General features: G+C 39.6%; 1 protein-coding gene across 7 annotated transcripts; it reads right to left on the bottom strand.

The window, feature by feature from the left end:
* Positions 1–709: 709 nt before the first annotated feature.
* Positions 710–21169, bottom strand: HNRNPK (heterogeneous nuclear ribonucleoprotein K). 7 transcript variants are annotated; one of them, XM_057370021.1, is made up of 16 exons: positions 21097–21169; positions 18627–18705; positions 18445–18523; positions 17467–17577; positions 16064–16120; positions 14524–14567; positions 13573–13645; positions 12936–13064; positions 11882–12010; positions 11111–11418; positions 10707–10761; positions 6823–6873; positions 3215–3236; positions 3055–3137; positions 2441–2610; positions 710–1675 (listed from the first exon to the last, which is right to left on the bottom strand). In XM_057370021.1, the coding sequence occupies exons 3-16, from the start codon at positions 18490–18492 to the stop codon at positions 1642–1644; spliced, it is 1314 nt and encodes a 437-aa protein (XP_057226004.1). In that variant the 5' UTR covers positions 18493–18523; positions 18627–18705; positions 21097–21169; the 3' UTR covers positions 710–1641. The 7 variants fall into 7 exon arrangements, with proteins under 7 accessions (XP_057226004.1, XP_057226002.1, XP_057226005.1 ...); XM_057370019.1 differs by lacking the exon at positions 21097–21169 and adding an exon at positions 20828–20894; XM_057370022.1 differs by lacking the exon at positions 21097–21169 and adding an exon at positions 20828–20894 and having other exon boundaries at positions 710–1614.
* Between the last annotated feature and the right edge of the window lie 48 nt (positions 21170–21217).

Raw genomic sequence — 21217 nt, 5'->3', positions numbered from 1 at the left:
TGTTCGCGTCATTTAAAAAGAGGAAAAAAGCCAAACGAACAAAAGCATGCTGAGGTGTTGAGCTTTTCTCTCCAATCAAAACAGAAAAACTAAAGACCATCCACAACCGCTCCTGCATACATTTTCAAATTGAAGGCACAGAGAAATTCAGCACCTGTTTTACTTCATTTGCATTTTGCTGAAAACCTTTGCCTCCATTTAAGTACCCTCTGGGTGACAGCATTTTGACTTTCTATAGACTTCGCTAGTGCTCAGCCAAGGGTGCCAGCCTCATGTGCAACACCTCAGGCTCCTTGCTTTTACCATTCCATTTTAAGAATAACTGCATGAAAAAGGCCAAGCTCATGCACCACGAAACCTGGGGAGGAGGGAAAACATCAAACCAACCAATCAAAAAAAAACTACAATAAAAGAATCCACACTTAGTCTAGTCCCAGCATATCTATATGTGCCACACACCTTTGCACTTTTTAATCTGTTTTTATTCAGGAAGTGAAATTAAAACTTTTAACTATAAATACAAATGCCAAGGTATTACATGAGATATCCAGGTTTGATATTTTTTTAATTTCTCACAAATAATTTTTATGGAATTCAACATACATCTGGGAAACCAAACAAGTTGAAGTTTTGCATACAATGAAAAACAAGTTACAGAGTTATACTGTTGATTTGCCAATTCACAATTTCTACCTCATACAAACAAAAGCTCAGGAAACAGGTATAATTTATTCAGTAATGGTAGAGCAATTGTCATTTCTAACAGCGTTATCTGCATTAAGCAAGCTGTCTATAACCAGGTGTATTTCACTCCTGTTTACTCAGTGACATCAAAACGTTTTAAAATATTTTATTTATATACTGTTACCAATATATATATGTATTGTAAAGAGGGCCAAACACTTGCAAAAATGTAAGGTTTTACACAACATTTGCGTAAATATCTTCACTTTTTTCCCCCTCAAACAGCAAAGCAGCCTTTGTTTTCACACGATTTCTTTAATGTGTCAAAAACCCCATGTAACTCCACCTATATATCAAGGAAACTGAAGAGCAAGCTTAACAGCAATTTTAATTTATATGGGAAAAAAAATTCTAGGTGTATCCATTTTAGTTATTACCTTAAGTAGACCTGAAAGAAAATGACCACCAAGAATAGGTTCACTAAATTTATTTAAAAATCCTAAAATGTTTCTTACAAAAAAGCATTACATTCTGCACACTGCTCTCAACAAATGCCAGGGAMATGTGGCCTACCATATTCTCCCCCCTTCAAAGTAAGATACAGTGTACATAAAGCAGGGTGTTCACAACAATTACAGAAAAACAGTACAATTTACCACCAACGATGAACAAAAATAGAATTCACTCTCTCTGCTGCTTCAAAATTTCAATGTTAGTCTCGTGCGCCCTTCCCCCCCATGTATTTGCAAGGAACTAAAACATTACATCTGGTGTACAGCAAAGATTCCACTACACCTCAAATGCAGAACACCTATGAAGCAGAGGAATGTTGGCTTTTTAAACAGAAGCAGATAAAAAAAAAAAAAGGGGTGCAGGACTCCTTCAGTTCTTCACTAGTCTTAGAAAAACTTTCCAGAATACTGCTTCACACTATAAAAAAGAAAAAATAATCTTGCATTAGAATCCTTCAACATCTGCATACTGCTTCACACTATAAAAGAAAAAGAAAAAAGCATGTATTAGAATGATGGACCATACATCTTGCATCAACATTAATATTGACATTCTTAGAGCATATTAAATTAAAAATTCCTAATGCATTTAAAAATAAATAATTTTAAAGTATCAATGGCTAATGATTTTATTAGTATATTTCAGGCATAGTTAAATATTAGTAATCTAAAACCAAACACTCCAGTTAAGACATTAAAATCTGCTACAGCGGCCAGAATGTTAATACAGCAAATGATATCTGAAGCTGTTAATACTTGGCAGAAAAGGCAAAGTACTGTCAGCAAGGTGTGAAATGCTGCATAACAGTCCCAAATCGATTTCAACTTGTCCTGTAGAGGCATGGTCTGTGCCATATGGCAGACTGTGATTTGTTGTCAATTTAGTTATCTAAAAACAACAAAATCACTAGTCTTCCACACAGAACTAGGCCAACATCCACTGAAATCTTCTATATTTTCTACAGGCTCTATGTAATTTATTACAAGTAGTTTTTTTGCAGCAGTTTTCACCAGAGAAAGTAGAGGACTGCTTGGTTAAGATGTCTTCCAGCAAGATTAGTTTTGAGGTCTTCATTTTAATTAGAATGGAAAACAGAAGAGAATCAAGGCAGAACTACCACTGGAGAAGTTAGGTTCAAATAGTTACTTAAAAACTGCCTTCTTTAAAAACTGATTCGCAGAGGACAGCAGTTTTACAATACACGTTAATTTAAAACTGACAGCAGGGACAATATTAAACTTGCCTGTTCTGCAGCAAATACTGTGCATTTTGTATCTGGTCCTGTGTTCCTGTAATAGTTATTATCCGATCTTCTGAGCCTTCTAATGGTTCATCGATTTTGATCGAAGCTCCTGACTCATGACGTATTTGTTTGATTCTCTGGCCTCCCTTTCCAATAATAGATCCTGCCAACTAGGGAAGAAAGMAAAAAATTAATTTGCTGATACAACTTTCTTTCTGAAAACTTAAAGGAATTACAGCAGCATTTGAGTAGTTCCAACAAATTCAGTTTTAAGTRTTACAATGGGAGCTTTATAGCCTAAACATACCCCCTGCAGTATTAATTCTATGAACATAGGTGGGACAAAACTGGGAGAACCAGCTCTCTCATTTGCAAAACACAAGTTACACAGACAATCTCTATTATTGATTATTAATCATTAGTAAAATTGTCTAATGTGTCTCTGAAGACAGAAACCAGTCAAACAATACACTGCTGGTAGTTTAGTATACTTGTTTTGTATTACAAGTGTTTATCAAGCACTTCAAGTATTTCTGATTTACTTAGTCTAAGAAATGGCTACAACTTTTTTTTAAGGAGAAGGCATGAGCTGAAAGCAAGTCAATTTTACTTACATCTTTGGGAATCGTTACTTGTGTTGTGATGATGGGTCCACCAAGATCTCCATAWGAACCACGTCCCCCTGCGTAAGAATAATCTGATTTAGGTGTATGCATCAAGCCCTTTACCAACTACAAAATGAACTGCATGTTAAAGTTCTATATGAACACTTACCATAACCAGAGCCACCCTCAAACTGTAAGAGAAAGAGAAAAAAACATCCAAGTGAATAGCCATGCTTCATTAACGCATTTTTGTCTTAAGCATTATACTGTTAACTTTGAGCCCATTTAATCAAACATCTGAACCATCAACCTGATATAAATACAACAGTGTTGTGACATCAAAGGCACCCTGAAGCAAAGAGGGAAGACCAGGAAAAAAAGGGGTGGGTGAGAAAGACCTCATTAACCTGTCCGTTTGGACCAAAGGCCACCTTGTGCAAGACCATGAGTTGGACGTGGTAAGCATTGCAGGTCCCACCCAACTCCAGATTTTCTGTGATTCTTATCCTGCCCTGTCAAAACCTCTGAGAATAAGGCATAAAATGACGTRAGGGATTCAGCTATGGTGTTTATCAAGGCAGACTATCTCAGCTTCTCACAGGTGCCTCTTGATGCTGATATACCTGTGACCTTTGTATTAAAAGAAACATTTAAATTACAAGATCAGAATAGAGCCTAATTAATGTCATCAATACAGCTCACAAGAGACTTCAATCTTATACTGGGGCAAGAAATCTACCCAGCAACTGTCAATCCTACTTCATCTACATCTTTGGGAAAAAAAAAACAACAATGCTCTACAACTTGTCTCTTGATTTAGGCTGTACTACAGCCCTTTAAATCTCCAAACAAATAATCATGTTACTTCTTTTACATTTGAACCCCCATATACCAAATGCAAATCACTGCAGTGAGCATTCTTGGCACTTTTATTTTTAGGATTTGTAAATTTGCATTTGAGACCAAGTTCTCATTTAATCTAATGCCTTCCAAGTGTGTGCAAGACCCCACATTCATACTTTCCTAACAAAAGCACGGCATAAATATACATGGYTCTCCCAAATTCAGCTTCTGAATGATAAGCCCACGAAGATAGGCACACTGCACCCATTGAGGGACGCCGAGAACAGGCAGATATGCCCTGGAGAAAGCTGCAGTTTGTGCAGACTCCAAGCAGGCACAGAAGCCTGGCAATCACATGTGGTCTGTGAGGGTACCAACACCGAATCAGTCTGCTCCTGAAGGAMTATACCCCATGAAGGGGACTGATACTGGGACAGTTTTTAAATGCGGTACACTGGAAACAGACTATTTGAGCAGTTTACTAACAACTGTATCATCCCATGGAAGTGACCCTACATTGGTRCAGGGGAACAGTGCAAGGAGGAAGGAACAGCAATAAATGTGATGAACTGACTTGGAAACCACAAATCCCTATCACCCCTGCACCATTCACAGCAGAGGAAGTAGGAAATGAGGGAATGCAGGAGTGAAAGTTGAGTCTGTGAAGAAGTGAAAGGTGGGGGAAAGGTGTTTTTACCTTTCTCACCAYACCACTCAAAGTGGCAGTAAACTTACATGAAGTCAACAGTTTTACCCATGATGTTAATTACTAAGTGATCTCCCTGTCTTTATTATGAGCCACCGACTTCTGTCTTCTCCCCTCAACCTACTAAGGAAGGGGCGTAAGAGTACCTGGGTGGGCCCCTAGTTCAACCAACCACAATCATCTGCTCAAGGACCTAGAATGTAACAATTTTCCTAAAATATTCCTTATCATTCTTCTTTTTAGATGAAAATGGAAGCTATTCAGATCAAAGCACTGAGYTTATCCTCTGTCTCTAAGCAACTTGTATTGTCTAATCATGTTACTAAGAAATACATACTGTAAGACAAAATAATAAAGCTCACAATGGAGTCCAAAATATAATACAATGAAGGACTCAAGGTTTAATTCAGAAGCTGATGACACAGCATACTGCATACATGGACACCCTCCTGCTGGCAACTGCCATAGGATTCCATTTTGGACTATTTCTTGAATGAATAAARTCATTCCTTGATCACATCTGCCTCCCCAGACTACAAAACAACAGAATCTGATAGCAGATGCTGTGTATAGAAACTAAAAACTGGTATTTCGTATGAATTAATCAAAGTATTAATCTGGCAGCATTTTGCCATCTTCTGCCAACATCTGATGTACTCAATTTCTACCATGGAGTGACTACATCATGAACAAAAGAAAGGCTTTAGACAACATGTACCTGGACTTCTGCAAAGTTTTGACATAATCCCCACATCCTTCCCCTCCAAACCTGAAAGATGGATTCCATGGGTAGATCATTTCACAAATAGGGATAGATGCATCCAGAGGGTAGTGTCAATGGCTAGGAATCTCAATGGACATCAAATGGTGTCCCCTAGGGACTGGCCTTCACTGGACCAGTGCTATCCAATGTCTTCAGCAACGACAGAAACAGATCAAGTGCACCTGCAGCAAATTTGCAATCCAAGTGGTGTGGCTGACAGACATGAAGGACTGGATGCTTCGAGAGGAACCTGGGCAAGCTTGAGAAGTGGAATCTCATGCAATTTAACAAGACCAAGTGCTGCACCTGAGCTGGGGCAAGCCCCCAGTACCAACAAGCTGGGAGATGAACAGATGGAGAGCAGCCCTGGTGAGAAGGACTTGGAGGTGCTGGTGGAGGAGAGCCTGGTCATGACCCAGCTACATGCACTTGCAGCCCAAAGGGCTGCATCCAAAGTCAATGGAGGTGATTCTGCCTCTCTAGTCCATTCCTTTGAGACCGTAACACGAGTACAAGCATCAAGCTCTGGGGCCCCAACATTAAGGGCATGGATCTGCTTCATCATGTCCGGAGGAGGACCATGGACATTATTAGAGGGATGTTAATACGTCTCCTGCAGGAAAGCCTGAGAACTGGGATTGTTCAGCCTGAAGAAGGCTCCAGGGTGACCTTACTGTGGCCTTCTAGGAGGGAGCCTACAAGAAGGCTGGAGAGGAGTTTGCACATGGGCATGTAGAGGAAGGACATGGGGTAACAGCTTTAAATTGAAGTAAGTTAAGTTTAGTTTAGGTATTAGAAAGAAATTCTTTACTGTGAGGGTAGTGAGACACTGGAACAGGGAGTCCAGAAGATTATCTGGATGCCCAACACTGGAAATGTTCAAAGTAAGGGTCAATGGAACCCTGAGCATCCTGGTCTAGTTCAAGGGGCCCTACCCATGGCAGGAAGTCTGGAACTAGATGATCTTTAAGGTTACTTCCAACCAAAACTATTCTATGATTCTGTGATAATTTCCCAAAATCTATCTGATCATATCATGTATTTTCAAATACCCTGATAAATAAAGCATTACAGTTTATTCACAAGTAAAAACTATTTAAAATACTTGCTACTTGAATGTTAAAATCCTACATTATGAAAGCAACACAAAATATAAATCCTAAATGCATGCATCTACAGTGTCATTTCTCAAAATGAAAACAGAGCACAGAAGTGGCAAAAAAAAGGTACAGAAAAGCTCCTCTATTTTTACCATGCTGCTGCATAATTTCACATTTCTATTAACAATACAAGCCTTCAAAGGATGCACTATTAAGACTTCCAATATATTACAAGTCAGAAGAATGGCTTTATATATTTTAATAGGTGCAAGCTGCCATGGACTACACTCAAGATCTCTTAAAAATTTCACTTTAACACTTAACTCATTCAATAAACAAATTCAAAACAGGCTGAAAACACTCACCAACTCTGGTGGCTGCATGTCATCACAGGCATCCACATGACATTGCATCATCTTCCAGATACAACATAAGAGGAAGAAGGTAAGTCTGGGTCACATTGACTGTTAGAGAACTTGGCAAACAAACACAATACATACTGGTACAGAGAAAACTTTACACTCTTATAAAAGACTTAAAATTATGTAATTTAGATCACTTTCAAGACTCACGGCCTTTTAATTTTCCTTGGGGGCAAATSTGAATGATTACACTCATGTTCTCCTTTTCCTGTAGCATTAGCAGACCTTTCCTCTAATTAAGAAGCTCAGAAAACTAACGGCAAGGCAAAGCTTAAGTCCTTTTTTCCCTTTTGGAAAACCTTTAAGTGCTATTACAGTTAAAAATACCTTATTTTTACTATCTGTGAGAAAAAGGTTTAATAAAATTGAAACACATAACTGCAAGCGATTATGTCAACAGCAGGTTAAGCAGGAAGGACATTCTGTCTTCATGTTCTACTAATTTATATCCATATACCTCATCTAGCCAATAAGTAGACTAACAATCTACTGCTGGCTTAGCTATATTAGAAACTAAATTTTGTTTTAAAAATGTATATGGCATTTCTTGCTTTCAGAATTTCACAATTTCTTCAGTTGATATTTACTTGTGCAAAACGAGTTTCTGAAACAGGGTGTCTTAAAACATGTAACAAAATATTCTATGCTGCAGGCTAATTTGTACTAGTCACTACGCAGTACTAGAACAAACCAGATGACAGATGGGCTGGATAAGGCAAAGAGCTTAACTTTTACATCTAATATAAAACTCCCACTTGCAGCTTCCAACTCAAGTAAGACTTTTCTATGCTAAGTTCTTCTGGTTTCCCAAGAGTGACCTAACAAAGTGAAATTCTGTTACTTCCTTCCAGCATCTGCATGAATAAATAGCACAGCTGTCATACCTTCTTCTTTACTAATTTTTATATATGGCCCTGAGTATATTTCCAAAATAAAGAAAACTCAGGATTTTTCAGATCATAATAGCCCTTATGGTCTACTGGATTTGATCTAGGGTAGTTAACACACTGAAATATCTAGTTCTCTATACTGAGAAACAAGTCTTTACTTTGGCAAAAAAGCTTCAGAACAGATTGTAAGTCAAATGAGCATTTCTGACAGCAATACGTAATTATACCAGAACTTTAAGTCAGGCTAACAGCTAAGTATCRTAAGTGATTAACTCTGTAAGTGATTTACTCTGTACAGTCAAGAGGAATTAACCTATCTTTTAAAATCAAAATGGGTTTTTCTGATCTCAGCATTTACAAGGCTGTCAATTCTGTCAGACCTCTGGAATTCAAGAAAAGCCACAGCTCAGTATCCAATCTTAAAGGCTGTCMACTATTCAATCTTTCTGCCTTTAGTGAAAAGGAAAAATGCCAAAAAAATTTGATTTCTACATTCAATTTTTGCAGTATTTTTCAGATATTCATCTACCGYTGCATTTTATTACACCTATATAAAATAGAATCAGTGTGAAAGTGCACTTCTGCTCTCAAAGAGCAGCTTTTTCCATCATTAGATCAGAAACCAAATACTGGTTTACTTCAGCTACAGAACAGTTTCTATTTGAAACGAAGGGTAGCATAGGACAACTTTACCTTTTGGCATAATCCTTGAAGCTGTGATGTCACACTCAGTGTGAAGATTTTCTTTTCTGCTTATACAATAGGATACTAGGATCATGATTAATTAAAACTAGAAATTAATACTATCTTYGCTGAGAAATAGTCCTCCTTTTAACCATGCTATAATGCTTGGTCATAAAGGAGCCAAAGTCATGAGCAGCTTCACTATGGAAAGGAAATAAAAATGCTTTTTTCTTCCGTGAAAGAAAACAAACTAGCAGAAAACACTCCACTTGCTTGTACAAACTCATGTCGACAAAGTGAAGGTCAACCTGACAGGCTAAACCTAAGTCAAAATGGATTTTTTATTGTAGATGGAATGGAATAAAAATAGAAGACAGTACTGCCCAAGAGTCAAACTAAGTAAGACTGTGCTCAACCAAATACCCAAAGGAGGGCAGACTGCTCAATTTATATGCTCTACTACAGGCTTTATTAACTGCAAATAGAGGAACACAAAACTTGAGCTCTGAAAACATATGAAGACAGGTAAGAAACCTTCGAGTTGTAACACCCAATTCCTCTAGTTTCTTAGCATGTGAAATGCATTTTTTTGTAACTGTGCACATTTGTAACTGCACATCTTTCCTTTTATTTTAAGCACTTTCTTGGAATTCGTAGTTCCAGTAACTCTTACTCCCAAGGACATGTGAAGCCTATTTAAGTAGCCCATTCCACAGCTCTTCATTTCTCTCTTTTACATTCACTTAGAAGAAAAGAAACAGTGTCAACTGTCATCTTAAAGAAGGTGCCAAGCACAGCCAAAGAAAAGAAGGCTGTCACTACAGTAATGCACCTCTGTGGTTTAAGACCAGCAGGCAATTAAGCACTACAAATCTCCTTGCTCACACTCTCCTATTCAACCCTCAGTGGAACTGGGGAGGAGAATCAGAAGTAAACCGCATAGCTTGAGATAAGAAGTTTAGTAACTGAAACAAAGTAAAAAAACCAACCAAGAAAAAATAGAAAAAGAACAACTAAAACCCCAAATAAAATTAAAAAAAACCAAAAAAACAAAAAAAAAGCCACCCTCCCCACCCCAAAAAAAAACCCAACCAAAAAAAACCCCAACCCGCTCGGCACCAAACCAAATTAAAAAGCCCCACTCCAAAATTAGTAAAAAAACYAATAAAACCAAGGGAAAAAACAAGGGTACACAATACAACTTGTTTACCAATGCTAGACCCCATCCTCAAACCCCGATCGGCCTCCCTTTCTGCATATCTCCCCCAGTTTATACACTGGGCATGATGTTCTRTGGTGTGGAATATCCCTTTGGCCAGTTCAGGTCACCTGTCCTGATTACGATCCCACCCAGTTTCTTTTGTGTACATACTCACTGTCAGAGCATGAGACACTGAGTAAGTCCTTAGGATAAACACTACATAGCAACAACAAAACCATCAACACTATTCTCATACTGCATTCAAAACACAGCACTGACCAGCTACTGAGAAAGAATTAATTATTCCAGCCAAAACCAGGAAACCCTCCAGGCTTTTTTTCTTCAGAGGAAAGTGGAATCTTTCCCCAGAATAGCAGATTTTCTGCTGGGGAGGACAGTTCAGAATGCAACATGGAAAACTATCTGTACCCTTTGTCTCAACATTCCATAAGCTATGAGATTTCTTCCTCCTCCTTGGCAAGCACTGATTTAGGATTTAACTTAGCAGTAGTTCTACTTCTAAACATTTGGCATGACAGTGGATTTTCTGCAGAGAAACCAGAAAATACAGAGGAAGTGATTCAAAAGAGCCATCACCTTCCATCAACTAGAGCTCTTATCAGATACTGTTCCATAATCTGTATTAGTGTACCTATGCTCATGTTTTCCAACATTTAGTGTTAAGAATGCTTGTATAATTCATGAAAGAACTCATTGTTCTGATAAGTTTCCCCTATCTGAAAAATCTACCAATTGCTATTTCTGTCACCCTGATTAAAAAAATCCCTAAGACAGCCAGAGCAAGAAAACCTACAGGGCTGAGTACAGTCAAATTATCTGAATCGTTTTTGATCACAAGAAGGAAAGAAAGAGAACAGAAAACAGAGTACCATTTACACCACAAATATTCATCAACAGGAGGAACACCCGCATGGACGAAATATTTTGGTTTTACTGTAAAAACCACACATGAAGTGCACATGTTCAGCCACAGGAGGTCAGCATGCTAACTAYGCTTTGAGAACACAACAGGGCGAATTTTAAACTCGTACCATGCCATCGTAGCGGTCTCCTGGTCTGCCCCTTCGGTCATAGGACATCAGATCTCTAAAACAAAAAGGGTAGCAGTATGTTGTGTTATGTGTGTTATGGACTACCATGTTTATTCTAATCTAACTTTTCACATTCACGGTCCACATGTAAGTTAATATCACACTACTCTACCCAATTACTAAATAAGACAAGTTCCAGAACTATTGACTATAGTCCCAGCAACTTACTGTGGCGCAGCAGGTAATTAAATTTTAGTGATTTCAAAATACTCTTGTGTGCTACAGGCTCAACACTGCACAATCACTACCAGCATGAAAGCATGGAAAAATCACTGAAAAGATGAGTATGACTCAGGAGAATATAGATATRAGTTTTTGTATAATGCACTTATGCAACAACTCACCCGCCACGAGGAGGTGGTGGAGGAGGAAGAGGAAGATTACGAGCTCTGCTGCCACCTCTACCCCCACGACCTGGTGGAGGTGGTGGAGGTCCTCTGCGGGGACTCATATCATCATAATCTCTTCTTGAGGGAGGCATAGGTCGTCCGCCACGACCAGGAGGCATTCGGTCAAAACCTCCTCTTCCACGCATTGGAAAGCCCACTGGCCGTCCCCTTCTATCATCAAACATCATTGTGAAACCACCATAGTCATATGTTTCATCATAGAAATTGGGATCGTAAGGTTGGGCCCGTCCTTTAATCGGAGACTGATATGAACAAACAAACAAAACAACCCCCCAAATCAATTAGTTCTATTACAACTGGCATGTTTAAATAAACTAATACAGTGAATATGTAAATACGAATTGATGCATTTAGCATATGTTCTTGATTTCACAATGCTACCAAGAAAGGAGATATTGATGTGCTTCCTGTGAACTTAAATGTGACAGTAAAGCTTTTATAAATTTTATTTTCCTTCATCTTCAATTTTTCCATTTTGATGACATGTACAGCATAAATGGCCCACTAGTGCTTTCCTCCCTCATACTATACGTAAGATTTTAAACAGAAACAGTTTCCAAACTTCCTAACTGTCAATCATTTTGCTGCTGAGAAAGTAGGAAGTGCTGAATCTATACTAGAAACTGAAAGATTCAGTTTTTCATCCAACTGTCTAAAGAATTTATAAATGCCAATRAAAGAATAAAATAAATTTAAAAACTTTACCTCAGAGATAAGATCCAAGATAATCTTGATGCATTCAACAACTCTATCAGGTTTTCCACCAATAAGCACCACTCTGTCAGTTGAATGAGGACAACACTCTTGAAAGAGCTTAATGGTGGTCTGAGTGTTCTGCAGAAGCAAAAAAAATCCAAAGTTGTCAAATATATCTTAAACATTATAAAACCATCAAAATATTTTAAAAGAAAAAATTYAAAAGACAATTAAGTTCCCAGCCACCTAAACTTGCATGCTTGCTTCTGAGTTATCACAACTAATCTGAAGATGACATCTTTCAAAGATCTTGCTGACATAAGTGCTGTATGAAGATAAATCCTATTTTGACTCATATAAAGTATCATTTAATTAAATATTAAAAAAAGGACCACATAGCATTGTGAGCTTACAGGCTGTATTAACTTGCAAATTAAACATGCTTTAGATACTAATGCAGCAACGGTGCAAGGATTATGTCTAGTTATGTTGCCTGCCTTAATCCATGAAACCAAGTCTTGGCTTATACCTAGAACTGACCAGAAATAGCCTCCAACACAATGCCAAAACCCCAACCACATTTTCAGCTCATACAGACCACTGAAATTTTAAAATATTATTCATTCACTTTAAAATAAATGGTCTTCTAGGAGTTAGACTTAAAAAACACAAACATTAAGTCCTTTTACAGCAATATTCAGTCATCTCTTGTGGAGATGCTTTCCACTCTAGACTGTTCTGCATGTCCAACCACACAAATAATCCTACACTATGCAGTTTGTTCTAAAAGGAGAGACGAATATAATTTTAATAAAATGAAGTAAAAATACTTTCTTTAAAAACACCACCACAAATACTGCTCAACAAGTCCCGGCTCTGCCACAAACTTCACTTCTTCGGATCTGCAAGAAAGTTGCAACTTGCAGGCCCATCTCAGCGCATCAACAGCATATATGCAACATGTTCAGAAGGAAATACTGCACAGGAGATACTTTTTTTGTTCAGTAAACATTTTTCATACGGGGCACTTAAAAGTATCTCAAAAGAACACAAAAGCAAGTACCTCTCTGAGTTCTTTAATTTTAGCACCCTTGACACCAATAATTCCTCCTGCCAAACTCTGGTGAATAAGAAGTCGAAGTTCGCAGTCGAAGTCACTGCCTTTGTAGTGCTGGTACTGCAAATAAGATGCATATAGGGACAAAAAACTAAAGATTAATCACAAAAATTCAAAGTACTTAGGGTTTTAAGCTTTTTCTTCAAACTCAATGGTATGACTTATTACTGAATTGTTATTGAATACAGTAATCCTGTGAATGAATACAGTAATCCTGCACTTCTGCTACAATCACAACAACTTAAACATCTCATTTCAATGTGAAGTATCAGTTTTTTCTATTTTTTTTACATTAGTTACACTGCACCACTTGCTTCAGACTTAAGACTGTATCAAATAGTGCAACACTTATTTAGAAATGGGGAAGGCTGATCAAAATATTAATTTAGTAACAATGAAAGACTCTGCCCTCTACCGAAAAAACATGGACATGCAGTGAGAGCCATAATCCTTCTTTAAAGGCTTTTGGGATATTTTGTTTTTCTAATTTCCTGTATTTAAAAAGTAGCCATTTATATAGAACCATCTCATGCCAAAAGCCAATCTTTCCCTTCTAAACAGAATAAAATTTGAAGATAAATACCTCTTCTAAAGTAGGGATAATCTTCTTCAAGATTTCTCCAATTGTCTCTATATCTGCACTTATACTCAAGATGCTGTTGGAAGCCATGACGCCAGACAATATGGAGAAGGTAGAAAAGAAAAACCAGAAGTAAATTCTTTCTGTTATACACAAAATTTTAACAAGATTTACTACAAAGAAGATTTACAATTAAGATTCCCCACTTAAAGTAAACCTGTTTGCTCAATTTACAATACATGCATGTTTTGTTTATGCCCAGGATATATGCATGAGAAATTTAAGATTAGGTAGGTCTTGCAGAGAGAAAGAATGGGCTTTTGGAAGGGCTCAGATTAAGTGGGCAAGAAATTGACGCAGAACTGAAAAGTAGAAGTGAATATTCATGTTCCCCGCCACCACTAATTAGGATACCCTCGCTATTACATTCGTAGAACTGGCACACCTTCTCATATTAAAAGTGAGGATATGCAAGTGGTGAACGTTGTATCTGGAATAAGGTTATGAACTCAGATTACTTATGGGCTCTCCAAGAAAACAAATACAAATGCAAGACAAAAAAAGACAAAACAAATGAGTAGTGAAGGAAAGCGAACCGGAATTAGCATTTCATCAGAAATAATTATGAACAGGCAATGTTGAGGGGAGCAAGGTGGGCCACAAAGACAGAGCGAGAGACTATTTTGAACCAATTTGATTTACAATGCAGCAAATATGCAACACTTGAAGCTGTGCTCCTTCCATTGAAATAAAATTAGTGGATTGTTTGGGTGGGCAACTCACGTAAAAGTTCAGTGACAAAAAGACTTAATGGGGAAAATAAGACAGAAAACTTGAAAAAAAAACAATACACCGTCTATAAGGGGGATACTATTTAATTATATCAAAGGCAGGTAATAAAATACATTTCTCTCTTTCTAATCAGGCAGTGAGGCATAAACTGTTGGGACATACCGCTCGGGGCCACTGCTGTCTGGGACTGAAACACTGGCATTGTACTGCATTGGTCATTGGCGTTCGTGGATGTTGGCATTGGGCATGGGTATTCAATCAGAAGTTGTCAAGTATGGTACCCGTTTGGCAACGAGCACATTTTTGGGCATAGCCAACCAGGGTTTTCACATGGGCGTTCAGGGGCGGATGGGCCAACGTCATGGTGGGCAACGCAGGGGCAAGTCGATCCAGTACATGGGCAACGGAGATATATGGCCAAAAAAACAAGGAGAGGGAAAAGGGGGAAAAGCAATAAATTTTAATTTAATACAAACTATACTCATTACTCTCAATTAATGAAACAAGCTTAAGTTGTTCTGAAGACTAACACAATAACGGATTGCTACACCAACTGTGGCCTAACAGTATGGACCCTAAAAATGAGTCTCTTGATCTGACTAAACTACTTTTTACTTTTAACAAATGATGTTTCAGTAGCAGGCTGGCTCATGAGGGTAGACACAAAACCTGTCGAGACTGATAGCACTAGAACTTGGGCAAACTGGGAAAGTTCATGTTCCAGACCAATCTAAATTATCTGGACTTAGGTGACATACCGATTTACTCAAAAAACCAAACRAAAAAAACCAAACAAAAAAAAAACCCGATAAAAAAACCCTAAAAAAGAAAGGAACAACTAGCTGCCAAAGTTAGTAAGCATACGTATGATTCCTGACCATTTCAACTAAAATCTCAACTCTAGTTGCAGTACTTCATGAAGTTCGTCGGTACTGATTTGTAATGATGTATTGCCAAATCTTGTGTTGAAAAGTCTTGATCAGAAAAAAAGTTGAAATTGTAGCCGATGTTAAGTACAGGAGTGTAAACAAATGGAATTTAAGAAGCGTTGCCAAGTTTTATAAATACAAAGTATTAATGCTGAGCATGTGTCTTATCACCAGAGTCAACCCCCTGTAAAATGTGAACGGGCGTTAAGTCATGACCATTTCAAAATTCTTCCAAGTAAGAGAACAGAATGTTTCTTTAGTGTTTCATACCCATATTTAAAGTAAGAAACCTTAACATTAATGCTTTTGTGATCCATGTGCAGGCTGTTAAAGAACAGATGGATGATTCTGCTTTTTTAAAGGAAGTAAAAGAATTCCTCTATCAACTGGGTTAAGCCAGCCACCTGCAAGGGTTTCAGTAGTGCTGAAATTGGTTCACACATATGGGGAATGGTACTATTATGGGGGTTTAAGCTTTGTCAATATTTTTAATTAGGATTGTAACTCACTTTAAGTGTTTAATTTACCAAAATCCTATTAAAAAGCGAAGAGATTTAATATAAACCTCTCCTCCCATGTGTCAAGCTGGGTTTTAATTAAAATAGAAATTGAAGAACTAAATCATCTACTCTGACAATCAGTATGAATGGCTTGTAACTTGGATGTCTATAGAGTTGAATTGCTCCCATTTCTAGAAATGCACGCAATCAAGTTTTCGACGTAGTGCTCTGAAAGAAGTGGTGTTAAATTAGTTCAAACTCATATATACTCACGTCTGTACGAAGTGCTTTAATATTTTTGCCACCTTTTCCAATCACAGCTCCAGCATTCTGAAAAACAGTTTTCAGAAGTTATGTTATGACAACACAACACAGACTAAGTTTTTTAACACAAGACGAAAATCAGTAAATCTATTTTTCCTGGCCCAGGAGGTGGGGGCAGTCACTGCCTTAGAAAGGTTCGAATAAAACTGAAACAAACTGAAAGTTTGTCCATGTACCAAAATTATCAAAAGCTTTTAATACCATGGAACACAGGAGAAAGGTCTTTGTCACTAATATTTCAATTACAAACAGAAATTTCTAGGCAATTCTGCCCATATTGAACTTCTCAAACTAGATCTCTAAGCCCATACTAAATGAATGCAATGTATGCCAACTATTTTTTCAACTTCGCTGAGCAGCATTTTTTTTTTCAAATGGAATATGTTTACAAATTCCACTTTTGTGCTCCAAACACTTGATAATTTCAAGTGTTAATATTGTTTCATACCTCTATAAAAAAATTAATTTCTCAGAGTAATACACACTGAGAAAGGCTGAAATGAATGTTAACAGTTAACTGTTTCATTCAAGCCACCAACATCAAGAAGAATAAACTGGTAAATAATTAAAAACAGTAATTACAAAACTACGTTTTTACCAGGTTCTTTCAAGGATTATTTGCAAAGTATTGTTTTTATTACACGCATCATACATCATGCTAACAACATGTAAAGCATCTTATGGTACTCCATGTAACTTGACTATTGGTCAGAAATGCCACACAGAGTTAAGGCAATGTTCTTTCATGCCAACAAAGGACAGCTATTTCAGAAAGTACAAATCTTCTACAGCACTGGAAACACCTAAAGAAATATACATATAGCAGCAAATTTAACAACTTTTACACTTGTCAACATCACTGCAATCCCTGAAACATTACTCCCACACTTCTTCCTGATCATATAGTTGAACAGGCTTAGTAGATCAGTTCAGGAGAGTTAATAAAATCCTAAATGCTCATATTTAATTTAAAAACCTTATCTTATAATCCTCTAAACAGCTTTATTTCCAAAGACTCATATACAGTCATTCCCCTCAAAATAGCTACCTTACATTCAAATGTGAGCATACCTTAGGATCTCCTTGCTCTACTTCTCAGCTAGTGTATCTTTTTTAAAACACCCTGTATTATTATATTGATCCTTAGCGACTCTCCCTTTTAAGAGAACCCCAGAGACAATTCCATTGCAATACACCTGTGACTACTATTCTTAAATACTGAAAATTATTGTAAGAAGTTATCTCATTTAAAAAAAAAAAGACACAGTCTTTCTAAACTTATATCCCAACATACACTGTCATCACCACCTTGAACAAGACTGTACACAAAACCAGTATACAAAAAAGCATACTTTGCTTTGAAGCAAGATGCGCAATTCAACCATCTCATCGGTGTTTCGAGATCTTTTGAAGGCCTGCTCTTCCTCCATATCTTCGGCAGGACGTTTGCCTGTAGAGAGGTCCATAGGGTGGAAACATAAACATTTATTTAACTTTCTAAGTTGTAATAAAATGGAACATGTGCCAAATTTATGCTCTGTACTATTAATACATCCTTTCCTATTAGTGCAAAATTAATTACAGAAATCTATTCTTAGCATCTATAGCACAGAAACAGAAGTCTTCAACAGCTTTCTTACTGACTAACGAGTGAAAATTAATTTAAAAATCTATGAACTATGGCTTAATTGACAATATTGCACACAGCCAATAAGAAATCATCACACTTTTTCTAAAGGAGTCAGTATTTATTTTTAATAATCCACTCAGTATTTATTTATAATTTACRATTGGGGAAACCTTTCAGGCATAAAGCTCAAATGTAGTTTGTCCAGCACTGAAATACTGGTGGAATAACAGTAAAGTAGCACTTCAGATGCTGTTTAAGAAAAACTGGCACAAATCAACAGCAGTAAAGCCCCACCTTCCCTGGTAATTATTCCCAAGAAATTTTGCATGAAGCTCTTTAGCAATATTTCACATATGGACACTCCCGCATGTAACAACTGTAATGACCAAAATGCAATTAACAAATATGCCCTATAGCATGGATACATATTCACATTCTTCACAAAACTATGACGTATTTTATTATTTAATAATAACTTTCAGTTATTTATTTCACATCTAAAAGATGCCAACAGAAAGACTGTGTTTAKGCTTCAAAAGTATGTGTAAACAATCTGAATAAAATCAAGGATATTTAATGCAAAATGCAAAACTATTGCTGATGCAAACACATGGCGAAGTTAAATATACAAAATTCTTAGAAACAGTTAAAATTTCAAAAGGTTCTTTCTAAAAAGGAATAGTCCTTTAAAAAACTTACCATTTGTCTCTGTGTTGGTAAAKGTCTCCTCCTGTTGTTCAGTCTCCATTGCCTTATTTTCTTATGTGGACAAGGCAAACCTGTTGAAAAATAAAGATGGTACATTCTTCTGTCAAAAGGCAAACTGCACATCATGCTAAAGTTAAAAAAGRACAAAAATAAATGCCTGTTACTAGAACTTACCGTTATTATATATCCTTGCAGACAAAAACTCAAGTATTGTGGGCGGGATCAAAATCCAACAGCCTATTGCTTCAAGAGCCTATGAAAACAGCATACATCAGTTATGARTCTCCCCATACAACAGCTCTGATTCTCTCTACAGCCAAAAACCAGAGATCTGACCCAAGCTATCAACCCAAGTTTTTTCTTTATTAAAAAAAGGCACAGCCAAACCAAACACACCACTCAGAGAAGTATAGAGGTCAAGTCTGCAGACCTATATAAACTCTTAATGTTTGAATAACAGTTTTTGGGCACATGCTTGTTTTAAGTAACCACATGATCTCMACCTTATACAATATGTGCCTTGATTTCACTTTTTATAGGACATTACACCGGAATCTGGTCCTGAGTGTTTCACTCAACACAATTTACACATAACAAAAAGACCTGTTAGGGTAACTGCCAGCTAAATAAAAAAAAAAAAAAAAAAAAACCAAAACTTCCAGGTACACCTAAAAACACCTTTTTAAAAATACCACCCTCTGAAGTTACATAAAATCCCCTGCATGCACACACCCCCAAACTCTCCAAAAGCAGCTGAACTTCACTACAGTTTTCTGAAACAGATTGTGACCTGCTTTTATTAAGTTGATCTTAGAATGCTAGAATCACATTTGAGAGAAGCGTGGCCAAAAAAACCGATTTAGCAACTTACTATCTTAAAAAATGTGATTTACAAACACAGCCAAAMAATCACATATTTCCTCTGCTACTGCATTATGTTCCACTGCCTCAACAAACAGCAGGCACTTATTCTGGTATCCACAAACTGGGTAGGAAAGAGAGGSGKAAGAAGCTGATTTCAACTTTTTAARCACACTCTAAGAYAGCTGTGTATTTGCTGCCCTGCTCATAAGGGCTAAGAGCAGGCACTGCCTTCTCAGCACATGCTCGTCTTTCCAGGCACTTGAAACGGGCTAACAGGCACGCACGGATTTAATAATAGCGGCATCTCAGGCAGACACTGCCAAAGTTGTGCCGTTATGTGAACGGAAACTGGGGAAGAACCGGACACGGTGTAATAGCCCTTTCAGAACCCAATTAATCTATTTCCAACTATTCCAAGAATTTTAAGGCAGGGGGGAGCCCTTATAATCAGTTACAATGCAGAGCGCAATCTCCCCAAACGTCAGGTGTTCTCAGTAACCTCGTTCTGATACCAGAGTGACCAACAGCTCAATTAGGTAAATCGAGGATATTCACATTGAAGCACTAATAAAATCAGATTTTTGTATGAAAATCTAAAGGCTAAAGCGGACACGGAGGGACCAGCGATCACAGASCTAAAAGCTAAGGAACGCCGGTGCGCCTCCAGGGCACCGCCAGCCTCTCTGTCCTCCTCCCTCCCCCCGCCTCCGGCCGCCCGCTCAGCACGGCGGGGACAGGGCGCGGGAGCGGCGGCGCTGCGGAACCCCCACGGAGCCACAGAAATGGCGCCCTCCGAAATGGCGCCCGCCCGCCCGCTGCGAGGCGGAGCCGGGAGCGGAAGGGCCGCCGCCACCACCACGCGGCCGCGGGGAGCGTTACCCGGCTCCGCTCGGGCGGACACAAAGGAGGTGCCCGGCGGCCCAAAGGCCGGCGCAGCGGGCGGAGCGGGGCAACCCCAGCACCACGGGCGCTCCGCCCGCCCCCGCGAAAGCGCGACCGCCCCCCGATCGGCCTCTGCAGCTCCTTCTGCGCAGGCCGCGGCCCGGAGCGCCCTCTCGGCGCCCGCCATAATCCTCAACAACTCGCCCCAGGCACAGTTACCACGCGCGGGAAGGTGGCGGACAACACCGCGCCCCCGCCCTTGGAGCGCAGCCGCTGGCGTTGCGGAACCCGCGCTGTCCCCGCGGGGCAATGGGGACGATGGCCCTCTAAGAGCCCTCAGCAACAGCCGGCGCGGCAACAAACGGGTGCCCTCCACGCAGTGCTCTCCCCATTCCCCCGTCATCTCCTCGGGAGCCCACGGGAGCCTTGGAGCCAGTGCGGCCCTCGGCGGTCGAGGCCCCACGACAGGAGACACGGGCCCTCCCGCACCGCTGTGTCACGCAGCGTCGCCGAGCGGGTACGGCRGCGGCTCTGCCGGCCCGAAAGAGGCCTGGACTGGCCTATGCCCTTCCCCGCCCCCCTGCCCTCCTTGCCGGCCCCGGCCGCACGGCGCCGGGGGCTGCGCGTACCTGCGCCCGCCGCCGGCCCCGCCGCGCACGGGAGAGAAAGGGGAGAAGCCCCGGCCGCCGACGCACACATCCACCAGCGCCACCCGCGATTGGCCCCGCCACCGCCCCCCGCGCGGCGCCTCCGCCGCCCCGTTGGGTGAGGCCGCTGCCCGTCAGCACAAGAGGCGGCGTTGCTAGCCGCACCGCCCTCCGTGAGGAACGGGGCGAGACGGGCGCGGGGAAAAGATGGCTCCGTTAGACCCGCTYCGCGGCTAGCCGGGCTTCCCTACCTGGGCGGCGGGAGCCGCGCTGGGACCGGCGCGGACAGCGGTGGAACGGCCCAGGAAAGCGAGACCGGCTGCGGTCAAGCGGCGAGAAAATGGCGGCCGCTGAAACCCCGCCTTGTGCGCG

Source organism: Malurus melanocephalus, unplaced genomic scaffold, assembly GCF_030028575.1.
Source record: "Malurus melanocephalus ecotype Western Australia unplaced genomic scaffold, MMel_1.1 scaffold_117, whole genome shotgun sequence".
NCBI classification, from domain to species: Eukaryota; Metazoa; Chordata; class Aves; order Passeriformes; family Maluridae; genus Malurus; species Malurus melanocephalus.
The sequence above is the reverse complement of the archived record's forward strand: the minus strand, read 5'-3'. Positions and strand labels throughout refer to the sequence as shown.